General features: G+C 35.6%; 1 protein-coding gene across 8 annotated transcripts in view; it reads right to left on the bottom strand.

Moving 5' to 3' along the window:
- LOC137251454 (probable phosphorylase b kinase regulatory subunit alpha) overlaps positions 1 to 13732 on the bottom strand; it is a 108392-nt gene that overhangs the window by 75369 nt on the left and 19291 nt on the right. For 7 of the 8 annotated variants that reach the window (XM_067786055.1, XM_067786061.1, XM_067786053.1 and 4 more), the window contains one exon: positions 11054 to 11293. In XM_067786055.1, coding sequence (XP_067642156.1) covers positions 11054 to 11293 — 240 coding nt within the window. The remainder of the gene's footprint in view (positions 1 to 11053; positions 11294 to 13732) is intronic. The other variant, XM_067786056.1, reaches the window with a different exon arrangement.

Here is a 13732-nt window from a genome sequence, read left to right as displayed (position 1 = left end):
CCGCTCAGTGGGGATTAAAATATTATTTGCACGTTTAAATAGCGAGCCGCTTGATCCAAGACAGACGCCCGCTTGCAGAAGCACCTTGTGGTGGACAGACGCTGTCGATGAAAAATCCCCTATCTAGCCCTTAAACCGAGTATGTCAGAGTGGCCTAGCCAGGTTTCCGCCTTCCTTTTTTAAAAGGGAAATAACACCCGCCTACCCGGGTGCGTTATTGCCTTTTTAAAGGAATAGGCCGATAAAAACAAAAAAAATTGCGAAAAAATATCAACCAAATAAATAAAAAAAAAAAATAAAATAAATAAAGTAAAATGGAAGGGTTGGTTATACTTTAAGGTACCATTTTATTTTATTCGGAAACTAAAGAGGTTTGATCTGTGAAAGTTGGCATAAATGTTATCTGAGGGTTTCCCAACGAGTATTAATCAGTTCAATTGTTATAAACAATTTATAAGTAATTTGTGGTTAAAGTTCCTACGGTAGTAAAATTTTTCTTTAAACTCCGTGTATTTATTCAATTCACAAAAAAAATTAAAATTTGGAATAAAAAATCGCGCGATATATTTCATAAAATATAACAGAAAAGGTTCGCCTACGGCGCTTTTTTTAAATAAATTTAGTTATTTTGCAGAAATTTCTTGATTTTCAAAAGGAAAATAACGCCAGTCGAGAAAAGGAAATAACACCTGCGGGCTTTATTTCTTTTTTTAAAAGGAAATTACGCCCGCGGGGCTATTTCCCAAAACAGCTTTATTTTGAAAAAGGGAATAACGCGATGTGCTCTTGGTTTATTAACAATTGTTTTTGTTTTATCGGCCTATTGAAAAAGGATTCCACGAAATGTTAAAAAAGTAATTGACAGTAAGCTAAAATCAAACATTATCAGTGATTTGCAGCAAATGGCGCAACGCTGGCAAAATATGGTTGGTAAAGAGGAATAGAAGTAGAAATTTATCAGTCAAACCCAGCACCACTGTATAGACAAATTAAATAAAACCATTAATTATCATAACAATTATTGTTCTGGCCCTGATTGAGCTCGAATATAACCTGGAATCATTTGCCTTTTAATAACGTAATTAGCTCAAAAATTATACGTTTGTATATCTTTCTATATATATAAAAATAAGTGCACATTTTTGGTATTACTTTATAACTTGAGACCGGCTCCACCAAATTCAACTAAATTTCTAGGGTACATTTGGGCTATCCTGTAGATGGTTTCTGTAAAGTTTGATTGAGTTATATCACACCAAACTACGGCTACGTTTCATACCAATAGATGGTGCTTATTTGCATATTTGCGTTATTTCATGAAATGGAATAGGTGGTGCTTATCAAAATGTAATAAAAAAGGTGATGTCAACAACATAACCTCACTTTTTCGGCAGCTCAAATGCCAGTATTTACGTGTATTTCAAAAGCTTATATAGTTATAGTATTTCTAAGTGTATAGTAAAATCTACTACCATCGTAGTAGAAGGGCAGTTTTGTATCATAGACAACCCTCTAAATTATGCATGCCGAAATTGTCAGAATAAGGAAAAACATCTACGGGATGAGAACACCTGAATATTCATTTCATCATGGTGCTTATTTCGATTTTGTATTATTCAATGGAATTGACGTTTCTAGAATTATAATTTGACGTTCGGCATTTCTCAAGTGAAAACCAAACGGAAAAGTAGTCATTTGTCGACGCATTACAATATCCAATTCTACATTGGAAAGGTGATGATGGGTATCACATTAATATACCAATGATAGATCCAAGAACCGGTAAATAATATACTAATTATATTAATCAGATATTAAATAAAAACTAAAATTTAAAATCGAATGAACATATTTTTTAGAGGTCGAGATGTTCAAAAGAAAGTTAGTGCGATGAATTATTATTCTTATTCTATGATGATTCGTGCACAAGAACAAAATTACATTCTGAGATGTGGTAAACTTTTTCACCAATACATTGTAGACATGTATGCAAAAATTGAAACTGAACGTCCCAATTTCATCCGATTCAATCAAGCCAAATTGCGATCTGAAGTACATACATTTGCAAGATGCAATAGCGACTGATGCAAATGTGAATGATATCGGACGTCTGACGATATTACAAGCTTCTTAAACTGGTAATCCACGCCACATGCACGAATATGCACAAGATGCTATGTCATATGTTCGAAAATACGGCCGACCAGATCTTTTCATCACTTTTACGTGTAATCCGATGTGGAACGATATAAAAAATAATTTGTTCGACGTTCAGTCACCAACATATCGACACGATGTCACAGCACGTGTATTCCGGCAAAAATTGAAGGCACTGATGGATTTAATTGTGAAATTAAGCGTTTTTGGAAAGGTACAATGTTGGATGTACTCGATTGAATGGCAAAAAAGAGGTTTGCCACACCACACATATTGATATGGCTGGTACGTAAAATAACACCGCACGAGATTGATAGCGTCATATCAGCCGAAATACCAGATCAAACCATCGATCCAGAATTATTTGAAGTGGTAACAAAAAAAAATATTCACGGTCCATGCTGTGAAATAAATATGAATTCACCATGTATGATCGATGGGAAATGTTCAAAGCGGTATCCGAGAGCATTTATTTCCGATACCATAACAGGCAATGACGGATATCCATTGTATCGACGTCGATCATTTGAAAATAATGGTAAAACGGCGATAATAGAGTGCGCAATCAAGACATCGAAGTTGACAATCGTTTGGTCGTGCCATATTCACCGATACTGTCAAAAGTTTTTCAGGCTCACAAAAATGGAGTACTGTAACTCAGTAAAGTCTATCAAATACATTTATAAATATGTGAATAAAGGAAGTGATATGGCTGTTTTTAGAGTAGATGGTGAAAATAGAAATGATGAAATCACTCAATATCAAATGGGGCGATACATAAGCAGTAATGAAGCAGTTTGGCGTATCTTTTCGTTTCCTTTGCACGAAAGACATCCTGTTGTTGTCCATTCGGCAGTTCATCTGGAGAATGGTCAACGAGTTTATTTCACTACTGAGAATGTATAGTAGAGAGCAGCACAACCATCAGCAACTACTTTAACTGCTTTTTTTTTCAATTGTGTGAAATCGACACAATTGCCAGAAGTTTGATATATGTTGATATACCGCAATATTACACCTGGAATGCACATCGAAAAAATTTCAACGGCGTAAACAAGAAACACCAGTTGATGGTCATCCAGGTATTTTCCAAACAGATGCTTTGGGCAGGATGTATACGGTACATCCCAACAATGCTGAATGTTTCTATTTGCGAATGTTGTTGGTAAACGTTCGAGGACCAAAATCATTTCAGGATTTAAGAACAGTTCACGGTCATTTTTGTCAGACATATCGCGAAGCATGCCAGCTCTTGCGTTTGTTAGAAGATGACACTCATTGGGACGCAACACTTCATGATGCATCGATTTCATCTCATCCACAGCAAATACGAATGCTATTTTCGATTATAATATCAACATGCATGCCATCGAATCCAATTGATTTGTGGAATAAATATTGTTACGAATATTAGGAAAAATAAAGGGTACTGTCATCTCTAAGCCGATGCTAAGAGTGACTTGTATGCACATCCATAAATCAATCTTTATGTATCTACATAAACGAATCAATCATTATGTCTACACATATGTACGTACACGCAGCGGAGAAGCAACGCACAAACACATGCAGATATCTTATCTGAGATGCTCCCAAAAGTATGCAATTGTAATTGTAAAAGTGTCGCTCACAAATACACGCGCATATGAGAAGCTATACACGTGCATCTGTAGTTATAATTATATGGCAGTAACTAAGTAAATTCTGGAAGCTCCTAGAAGATGCCACGAGGAAATCACAGAGTATAAAAGCACCAACAGTAGAGGCGCGAGAGTCAGTTTTGATTAAGCTCGCTATCTGTCGAGCAATAGTAGAGTCATTTATTGTGAAGTACTTTAATAAAGACCATTTTGCATTACTGAATAGTGGTGCTATTTATTCAACAGTTTAGTGATTCGAACTTAGCAAAAGGTTGCAAATAAAAGGATTTGCAGTAAATTCGTTACAATATAAAGATTACATGACTGAAGATATTTTAATTCGGATGCGTCGTAGAGCAATGGATCCTGATTTGCTGATTACATTGGAAATGTACAATGAAGCTTTCATAATAATTGAATATATGTGTCTTGCGATTGCCAATAAAGCATTGGGGCAGTTAGCTTTGATTTCACCAAATCGTCCAATGCGTGATTTATTTGATCGAGAGTTGCAGCGTGAACAACAATTCGATTGTGACGATTTACGTACATTTGCTCAATTCAACATCACCAAATTGAACAATCAACAAAAGGATATATATGACAAAATCATGCAAGCTGTTTCTGATAACTCTGCTAGATTATATTTTTTGGATTTACCTGGCGGCACCGGAAAAACATTTGTGATTTCGTTGATTTTAGCAACTATTCGATCGCAATAGAAAATTGCTTTGGCACTCGCTTCTTCTGGAATTGCTGCAACTTAATTGGATGGAGGACGAACAGCTCATTCAGCTTTAAAATTGCCATTGAATATACAGGTGGTTGAAACTCCAACCTGTAACATATCCAAAAATTCAGCGATGGCAAAAGTTTTGCAACAAGCAGCGGTCGTTCTATGGGATGAGTGTACAATGGCAAACAAAAGGTCATTGGAAGCATTAAATCGAACGATGCAAGATTTACGTGGAAACCGAAGGCTTTTTGATGGTGTTTTAATTTTATCGTCAGGTGACTTTCGACAAACATTGCCCGTTATTCCACGATCAATACCGGCAGATGAGATCAATGCATGTTCGAAGTCTTCACTTTTGTGGCGATACGTGAAAGAATTAACATAAACATGCGTGTTCAGTTTGCAGAGCAGTTCTCGAAGCAATTGTTAGAGATCGGAAATGACAAAATTCCAATCGACAAAACAAACGGTTTGATTACATTGCCAAACAATTTTTGTACAATTATCCAATCAAAAGAAGAATTAGTTGAACAAGTGTTTCCAAATATTGTTCGAAATTTCATGAATCACGATTGGTTGAGAGAACGCGCAATACTGGCACCAAAAAATGTACATGTCAATGAAATCAATCATCACATTCTGAAAAAATTACCAGGTGTGGTGACAACATACAAGTCAGTGGATAGCGCAATGAATCAAGATGACGCAGTGAATTATCCAGTTGAATTTTTGAATTCATTGGAACCGTCTGGTATGCCACCGCATTGTTTAAATTTGAAGGTAGGCTCATCAGTTATTTTATTAGGGAAATGAAATGAACCAAAATTGTGTAATGGAACAAGACTGAATGTAAAAAAGTTGATGACGAATTTAATTGAAGCAACAATACTGAACGGCAAAGCGAAAAGTGAAATTGTGCTTATACCGCGAATCCCACTGATACCAACAGACATGCCATTTGAATTGAAGCGTTTGAAATTTCCAGTGCGCCTGTCATTTGCTATGTCAGTCAACAAGGCGCAAGGACAAAAGCTTCGAGTATGCGCATTGAATTTGGAGGAACCGTGCTTTTCGCACGAACAGCTAGCTATACGTTGCTTGTTCCAGAGTAGGCATTCCAAATTGTTTGTTTATTCATATCCCAGATGGAAAAACGAAAAATGTAGTGTATCCAAATGTTTTGGATTAAAAATTGAAATAAAGATTTAAAAAATTCTATGATATTTTATTCTTTTTCCAATATTTCTATTGGTGTAGCGAAGCACATCGAGGTCCCGCTAGCATATCATATATCTATGTATATTGATAACATTAAGTAAATAAGATTTTTTAAATGTAAAGCTCGGTAGATTGGTCAAATATATACATATGTATGTAACTTATAATACGTAAATGTATCCCTCAAAACTGTTTTTTCCTTTCAACATATGTATACCGTTTTCACACAGAAACTTAATCGAATCACAATTCTATTTAATGAAATATTTACATAAGTTTCCCTTTTCATACAGGGCCTTTTGCTTCATTAAGCGAACATCTGTCAGCAGCCCTAAAAAAATATTTCGTTTTTACAAATGGAAATCAGCCGTTTCCTTCTTAACTATAAATACAATCAAAATAAAATGCATGCGGAACTATCCATAGATGTTGCACCTAACCAAATATGTGCATATTTTCTAAAAATCCACATTGTCTTTTGCAGCAAATACAGCGTAAATTAAATTTTGAATTTTTTCGTGTTTTTCTATTTTTTGTAAATTTTTGAAAATAATTTATTTTTAATTGTCATTTGTTACAAAAACAAAATTCGAAGCACCAAGCAAAGCCGGCTGGATTTTTCACTCGATTAGGCATTGAAAAATGCAATAATGAGATAATTAAGAATTTGTTCATTAAGCCTCTGTGCGAAATTTGCAATACAATTTGTTAAGAAACAATGGCTGCAATATATACACAAAGTTAATGAAACTGTGTCCGAAAAATTAAAATTGTATCCGAAAATATTCGAAAAGGCATCAAGAAACGTATAGAAAACATGTCCGCAAAGTTTTGAAAAAAGCACATAAAAATTTAACTAAAATTTGTCAGATTTTTTAAAGATTTATGTGCCTCTACGGACATACGATTCGCTCGCAATTTTTAGTGGGAAAACTGATCCATAAAAGTGCTGTAAACGGATATAAAATAAGTTTTTTGTTTACATTTTCGGATACTTTTTCGGATTATTTGCTGGGTAGTTATGTATTTGTGCATGATTCAATTACAAGAGGTTTGCTCGACAGACACATTTTTTGACAATTGCAGCCAAATCGAATTGACATCCGTTAACTGTTTTGTTTATTTGCAAATTTTCGAAAAAATTTAGTAGTAGAAATAGGAAGCAATCAGTTTACAAATACCCGATAAGTACTGAACTGCATAATCCCTTAGAACATTTTTTTAGTTTTATAGTGAACTAGCAGACCCGTCAGACGTTGTTCTGCCCTATTTTTTGGTCTATCTGCATACATTTTAATAAGCTTTTTCTCTCTACCTCTGCCCTCCCTCTTCACTTCTTCTTAATCATTTTATTCACTCCTCCCTCCGTCTTTTTCGCTTCATCTATCTCCATTTTCGTCTCACTATATCTCTTTCTCAGTCTCCTTATCCTTCCCTCTTTTCTCTTCTCTCAAGTTTTTCCCATTCTTCTTCATCCCTTATTGGCAGTCCCAGAGGGTGGTATGTATTTTGTTCCAGTCCCAGTCCAGTCCCACTCCGAGTCTCAGTCCCTATCCTAGTCCTAATCTCATTCCCAGCCCGTCTCTGGTCTACTTCCCCGAAAAAAGGATCGTAAATACTAATATAGGCAAATTTATATACCAGAAAAAGCTCTCAGTGAAAACTCATCTGCCTTGCAGATGCCGTTCGGAGTCGGCATAAAACATGTAGGTCCCGTCCGGCCAATTTGTAGGGAAAATGAAGAGGAGCACGACGCAAATTGGAAGAGAAGCTCGGCCTTAGATCTCTTCGGAGGTTATCGCGCCTTACATTTATTTTATTTTATATACCAAATTTCAGGCAAATCGAATAGGACGTATGTGTAAATAGGTATGTGGGTATTATCAATTCATGCTTTTTTTCGGCTTCGCATGCATATTTATCAGTTTTGCCAGGTTGGTGCGACTAAATCGAATATCACAATGAAAATTACTTTAAAGCTCTGAGCAACAGCTTTCATTTGATATTCATATTACACACACATTCTAGGGGTATCCGGGTCCACGTTTTGGCCTATATCTCGAGACCCTAGTCACCCAGCGGTATAAATTACTCTGTACTAAAGCACACATCAACAGCTTCAATTTGATACCCATTATGTAAAAACACATCCTAGTGTTACCCTGGTCCACGTTTTGGCCTATATCTCGAGACCCTAGTCACCTATAGGTATGAAAACTACCCTGAACTAAAGCACTCATCAACAGCTTCAATTTGATACCCATAATGTAGAAACACAAGAAGAAAGGAATCAAGTATTTTTTTGATGTAGAACGAAGGTAAATATTTCAAAGTTTTACTGAAAAGTAGAATTTTTCAAATCCATCCTTCCGTTTATGAGTTATAGCTGTGTAAACAAAAATTTTATGATTTTTTACTACATTTTGGCAATTTGCCACGCCCCTATAATATATACCTTCAAATTATATTAACTGTACCATCTCACGTAGCTAAGCTTTGAAATTCAAAAAACCGTTTTAAAATCGGAGCATTCTGTGTGAAGTTATGTGCATATATGGCATTTAGTGACTTTATTTTATAAGATTTATAGATTTATTAACTATGCCTCGATCTATAAGTATGGCTGAACATTGAACATAGGTAATTTTATGAAAAGTGAGGACACCAAGACATCGTGCACTTTCGTAAACCTGTAAATATACGAAACCTAAATCAATTCAAAATTCATCGTTCAACGTCAAAACCTCGACTATTAAATTGATTCACATAAAAATGTCATTAGTATATAATGCAGATGCCATAACGAAATGTACTTATTGGGCATGTTAACTGATTCAGGTAAAAGTCTAGAACAGGAGTCTGCTGCTAATACGCGTCCAAAAATATCGAGAGAGGTGACCTCGACAACAATAATCCGAAGGCGGAAAAGAAAAATTTTATCTCTGGCCGGAGATATTTGCAGTTGAAGTTGGCAATTTTCATGTGGTTGTTGTAATGTTTTTGTGCACTGAAAAAGATTTTGTGTACAAAGGGATTTTGCACGCCTTTAATTTTGATCCCACCTCATTGGGCAATTTTTTATAAGCTCGGCTGAAGGCCGCCAACGCAACCAGTGGTAATTTCTCGGGTTTTCGTCAATATCTTTTGAACGAGTAAAATTTTTATTTCTGCCTTCGAATTATTGTTATCGAGGTCAATATGCGTCTTTTGACACTTCTTTCGATATTTTGGGCGCGTATTCGGATATATTCGGACCTCGTGAGGTAGTATCAAAAGAACGTATTCCTTATATTCTAAATTAACGGCTTATCCGAAACGCTTCCATGAATACTTAAAGGAAGAGCTTTTCGAAATTTCAGAATAAAAAGGTGAATACTCCCTGTATAGCAGGACCGCACAAAAGCTTAACCCTTCTGTCAAAGTCAAGGTAGGAATATAAAGTTCTAAGACAATAAGCCATTTTCTTTTATTTTTGTTTTTGTCAGTTCATTGTTCATGTCGGCTGCCTGTTCAAAATCGTGCTATCTCAAAATATTTTTCAAACATTTCCCAATTCAGGATTTGTCACAAAACCGCCCTATATGAGAGTTAGATTGAATAACGCTTCATCTCAGAAAAAAAAAAAAATAAAATAAATTTAAGGCGCGATAACCTCCGAAGAGATCTAAGGCCGAGCTTCTCTTCCAATTTGCGTCGAGCTCCTCTTGATTTTCCCTACAAATTGGCCGGACGGGACCTACATGTTTTATGCCGACTCCGAACGGCATCTGCAAGGCAGATGAGTTTTCACTGAGAGCTTTTCATGGCAGAAATACACCCGGAGAGCGTGCCAAACACTGCCGAGGGGCGACCCCGCTTAGAAAAATTTTCTTCTAATTGAAAAATCTTATTTCTAAAATTTTGATGTTGCTTTGCCCGGGGTTTGAACCCAGGGCATACGGTGTGGTAGGCGGAGCACGCTACCATCACACCACGGTGGTCGCCATCATTCATCTCAGAATGCTTTTCATTAACTCCCTCTTATGACAAAATGCACTGAACTTATGCTCATATAGGTGGTTTTTGAAACAAATTTTGAAATAGTGCATTTTTGACTAAAATTCTAACGTACGGCTTTCTTCAAACAATTTCTGAAAGAATGACCTAACCAACATAACTTTGTCAATTCATGAAATATTTAGGAGAAAATGAATTATTTCCCCAAAAACTTTTGGCATTTACAAATTTATTATAACTAATAATATACTACCAAAGATACTTTTCTACTACAATTTTCACTGAAGGGGATTGAATTATTCCCCGTTTTCCTTACTCCGTAAAAGCAACCCGCCCAGATTTTACAATTTGGGAGTGTCAAAGATTTGTCATCAGTGGAGAACAAACCTCTAGTAATTGAATCATATTTGTGCACGAAATTTTCATGTCAGAAAAAATAAACAAAATACATCCGAATGTCAAAAAACCAAACGAAATACAAACTGGCTCTTTTATTTTTAATGATCTAGGTTGTGCTTTTCTTGTATTTCGTTAGCTTTTTGGAATATGGTTTCAAAAATTTACACCATTACTGAAATCGTATAAGGAGGGAAAGCTACAAATAATTGATGAACAAATACAAGAAAATAAAGTAGTGTCACAAAGGTATTAAAAAGTGTTGGAGCGTTTTCTTGTCATCTGTTCCGCGATTCACTAACTTTGTCGTTTCTAAAATCGAGATTTTTACCATAGTCAATTATTGGTTGCATTTTCGATTGCGTGATTCATTAATTTTGTTACGACAATTTCTGAGTAGTCGCGGCTATTGGATAGCGCTAAGCACTGCGACAACAACAACGACCACTCGTGCATTATTTGCACAACAAAAGTCAACAAATTAAACTTCAAAATAATAATAATTTGTGTATTTAAGAAAGTAAATAAATTTTACCAACTTTCTCGACAGCTTAACTATATTAACAAATACCACGATAAATTGCCAATGGCCAAAATCGGCACGATGACTGCTGGATTTATTTTGTCGAGTTTTGGAGTAGACAAAAGTTAGTGAATAGCAAAATCTTTAAAATTATTGTTAAGCTGGTAACCTAAAAAAAAGTGCTAAAACAAGCTAAAAATAAAAAAAGCCAATCTTTAAATTTTACCAAAAATAAAGCGTTTCGAAAAACGAATCCTCTATTTTTACCGAAATCAATATGACGTTATTTAGATATTTTATTTGAAAAAAAAACTTTCAATAATTAAATCAAGATCATTGGTTTTTCGAAAACTTTTTTTTTTTTTAATAAAACTAATGACTACTAACTTTCTTGCTGACTTGCTAACTCACGGCGACGTTCAATAGTCGAACGACTATGATGTGGATCAATCGGATAAATATTTTCACGTATCAATGGATCTATTACTAAAGCGGGACCTTCTTCTTGTGTTGTCGCAAAACCACTGACATTATTTGCTTTGCTTGATTGAAGCCATTGAGGTGGTACTACAGTGGAGAGACGTCTTTCCGTTAATGTTGTTGGTCCCTCCATTCCCAAGGTGTCAGCTATAAAAACGTATATAAAGATGTAAATGAAAGTTGATTTTTGTTTATATTATTACTTCAAACCTTACTTGGTATACAAAATATATCAGCACTTAGAGGTTTCACTTAAAATAAGGCTCTTCATAATATCACTACACATAATTGAGCAATTCACAAGAGTGTCGTATTCATGTACAATTTTACGATTTGAGTTGTTGCTACGGTTTCCAATATAAAATTTGGTTAAAGCATAGCACATACGACGAATAGGAGACCTTGTGAATTACATAAATATAACTATGTACACCTGAAGTAAGAAATTAACAGTTTTCACTTAATATTTATTTTCGTTGATTAAAAAAATTTAATCAATTGAGAAGTTGCGTGCAAAAGGGGTCCAGGTCTATGTTCCCTTTTGGCATCGTGACATCACAAAATGTAAATCCCTGTGCTAGTTTTCTGCTTTGTTCTTAAAAAGAAATTAAGTTACTCATACTCCTTACCGTGTGAGCTATGTAAACGTATCCCGCTTCGCTGAAATTTTATATTTACTCCTTTTTTACAATTACATCGACGTACCACTATTGCTTCTATGTTATGGGCAAAAAGGTAACATCTATCCCCAATTTATTTCGCATTGCGAAAATTGTGAAAAATGGATTTGGTTGTTGTTGGTTTTATAGCAGTGCTTCGCCCCATCCAATAGGTGCTACCACTCACAAATTGTCATCAATATCCTCTAACGGGAGTCCAAGAAAACTTGCAGGTTCAACAGGGTAGACCATAGAGCGAGGGGTGTGATGTGGGGACACATTGTAAGCAGGACTTACATTACGTATGTATGTCGCGGTTAATTCTGGATAGATAAGAGTTGAACCTGTTACAGTATCCATATCGAAGTTGAGCTAGAGTGACGCGCGTCTCCCTAGCGAGATTGCTTTTCGTCTCTGCGAGTTCAGAGTATTTATCTTTAAAAACGGGGTTCGTCGGGCAATTCCTGGCAAAAAGGTCCTAAGCCTTTTTATGGATATCACTGACGACCTCTTTGTGCTTTAATTCTACTATTTGTCTTAGTTGTATATGAGTCCACGGTTGTGAATACAACACAACATTTTGAAAGACTGGTTTGAAAAACGTAACAAAATCCGCTTAGAACAAAAGGAACTTGCACAAAAGATCAGGCGGCAAAAAATTCTGGGCGCATTCTCGTTCCTGATGCATAGTTGAAACGATTAACATATCTAGAAAGCTACAATTACGCGGGGAAATTCATTTCAACAGTTTTCTACTTCTGGCTAGTTCCAGTTAGCTTTCCTTTTCATCTGACGAATCATCAAACCACAATTCCGTCGAAGTCATACTTTTCTATTTACTTTTTGCACTCAACAAATAATTTTGTTTATTTATTTATATTTTATTTGAAAGTTGATGGGAGTGTGCTATTCTGAACGGTTGAATTCATCGTACTATCGAACAATGACGCTAGTCGTCATCGAATGAGCGTCATAACACCAAATGAAAATTCGTTCGATCAGCTCTTTCGACCACAGTTGAATGTCGAATTTGTCTCATAATAGGGGCCTTTTCAAGTTTTTTTAAAAATTCGACTTAATTCCGAATTATTTCATATAGTTTACATATAGTGAGATTATCTTCATTTTCGTACTGTGGCGAATGTTAGCATCACTATGCCGTTAGTAAATAAATGCACAACAACAATAAAGCAAGCAGCCACACTTGTGTACATGAACACATCAAAGTAGCCCATTTACACACGTACATAGAAGGCGACGAAGAATATCTCACATACACATAAGTAGTCATGAGCTAAGATCAGAAGTTGTTACTCGCACATACACACGCATATAGCTAAATAACCAAGTATGCGATACAACTGTTCCATGTTCGTGAAAAGTCTAGACCTTAGGAGGAATGTGCGAACGAGGCAACAGAGAAAAAAAAACAGTGCAAGCTGAGGAATAACTAATGAGTTGGATTAAACACGCTATTAGTTGTGAAGTATAATTGTGAAGTACTACTCCCAAAGTAGTCTAAATAAAGACCATTTTGCAATGCTGAATATTGCTATATAACCATGTATGCGATACAACTGTTCCATGTTAGGGAAAAGTCTAGGTCTTAGGAGAAATATGCGAATGAGGCAACAGAGAGTATAAAAGCAGCGCAAGCTGAGGAATAACTACTCAGTTTGATTTAAACACGATATTAGTTGTGAAGTAGAATTGCGAATTACTACTCACAAACTAGTCTAAATAAAGCCCAGTTTGCAATACTGATTATTGGAGTTATTTATTCGACAGTTCAGCGATTCGAACTTTAGCAGAAGGTGCAAAATAATCGGAATCCCCCAAAATTCGTTCAGTACTTAGCTCCTATTCGCTGTTGAATAACTGCATTTCTCATACACATTTTTTCCTTCGCTAATCGGTAATTATGAAC

Source organism: Eurosta solidaginis, chromosome 4 (assembly GCF_040869045.1).
Source record: "Eurosta solidaginis isolate ZX-2024a chromosome 4, ASM4086904v1, whole genome shotgun sequence".
NCBI classification, from domain to species: domain Eukaryota; kingdom Metazoa; phylum Arthropoda; class Insecta; order Diptera; family Tephritidae; genus Eurosta; species Eurosta solidaginis.
Note: the sequence above shows the minus strand (reverse complement) of the source record. Positions and strands in the feature narration are given on the sequence as shown.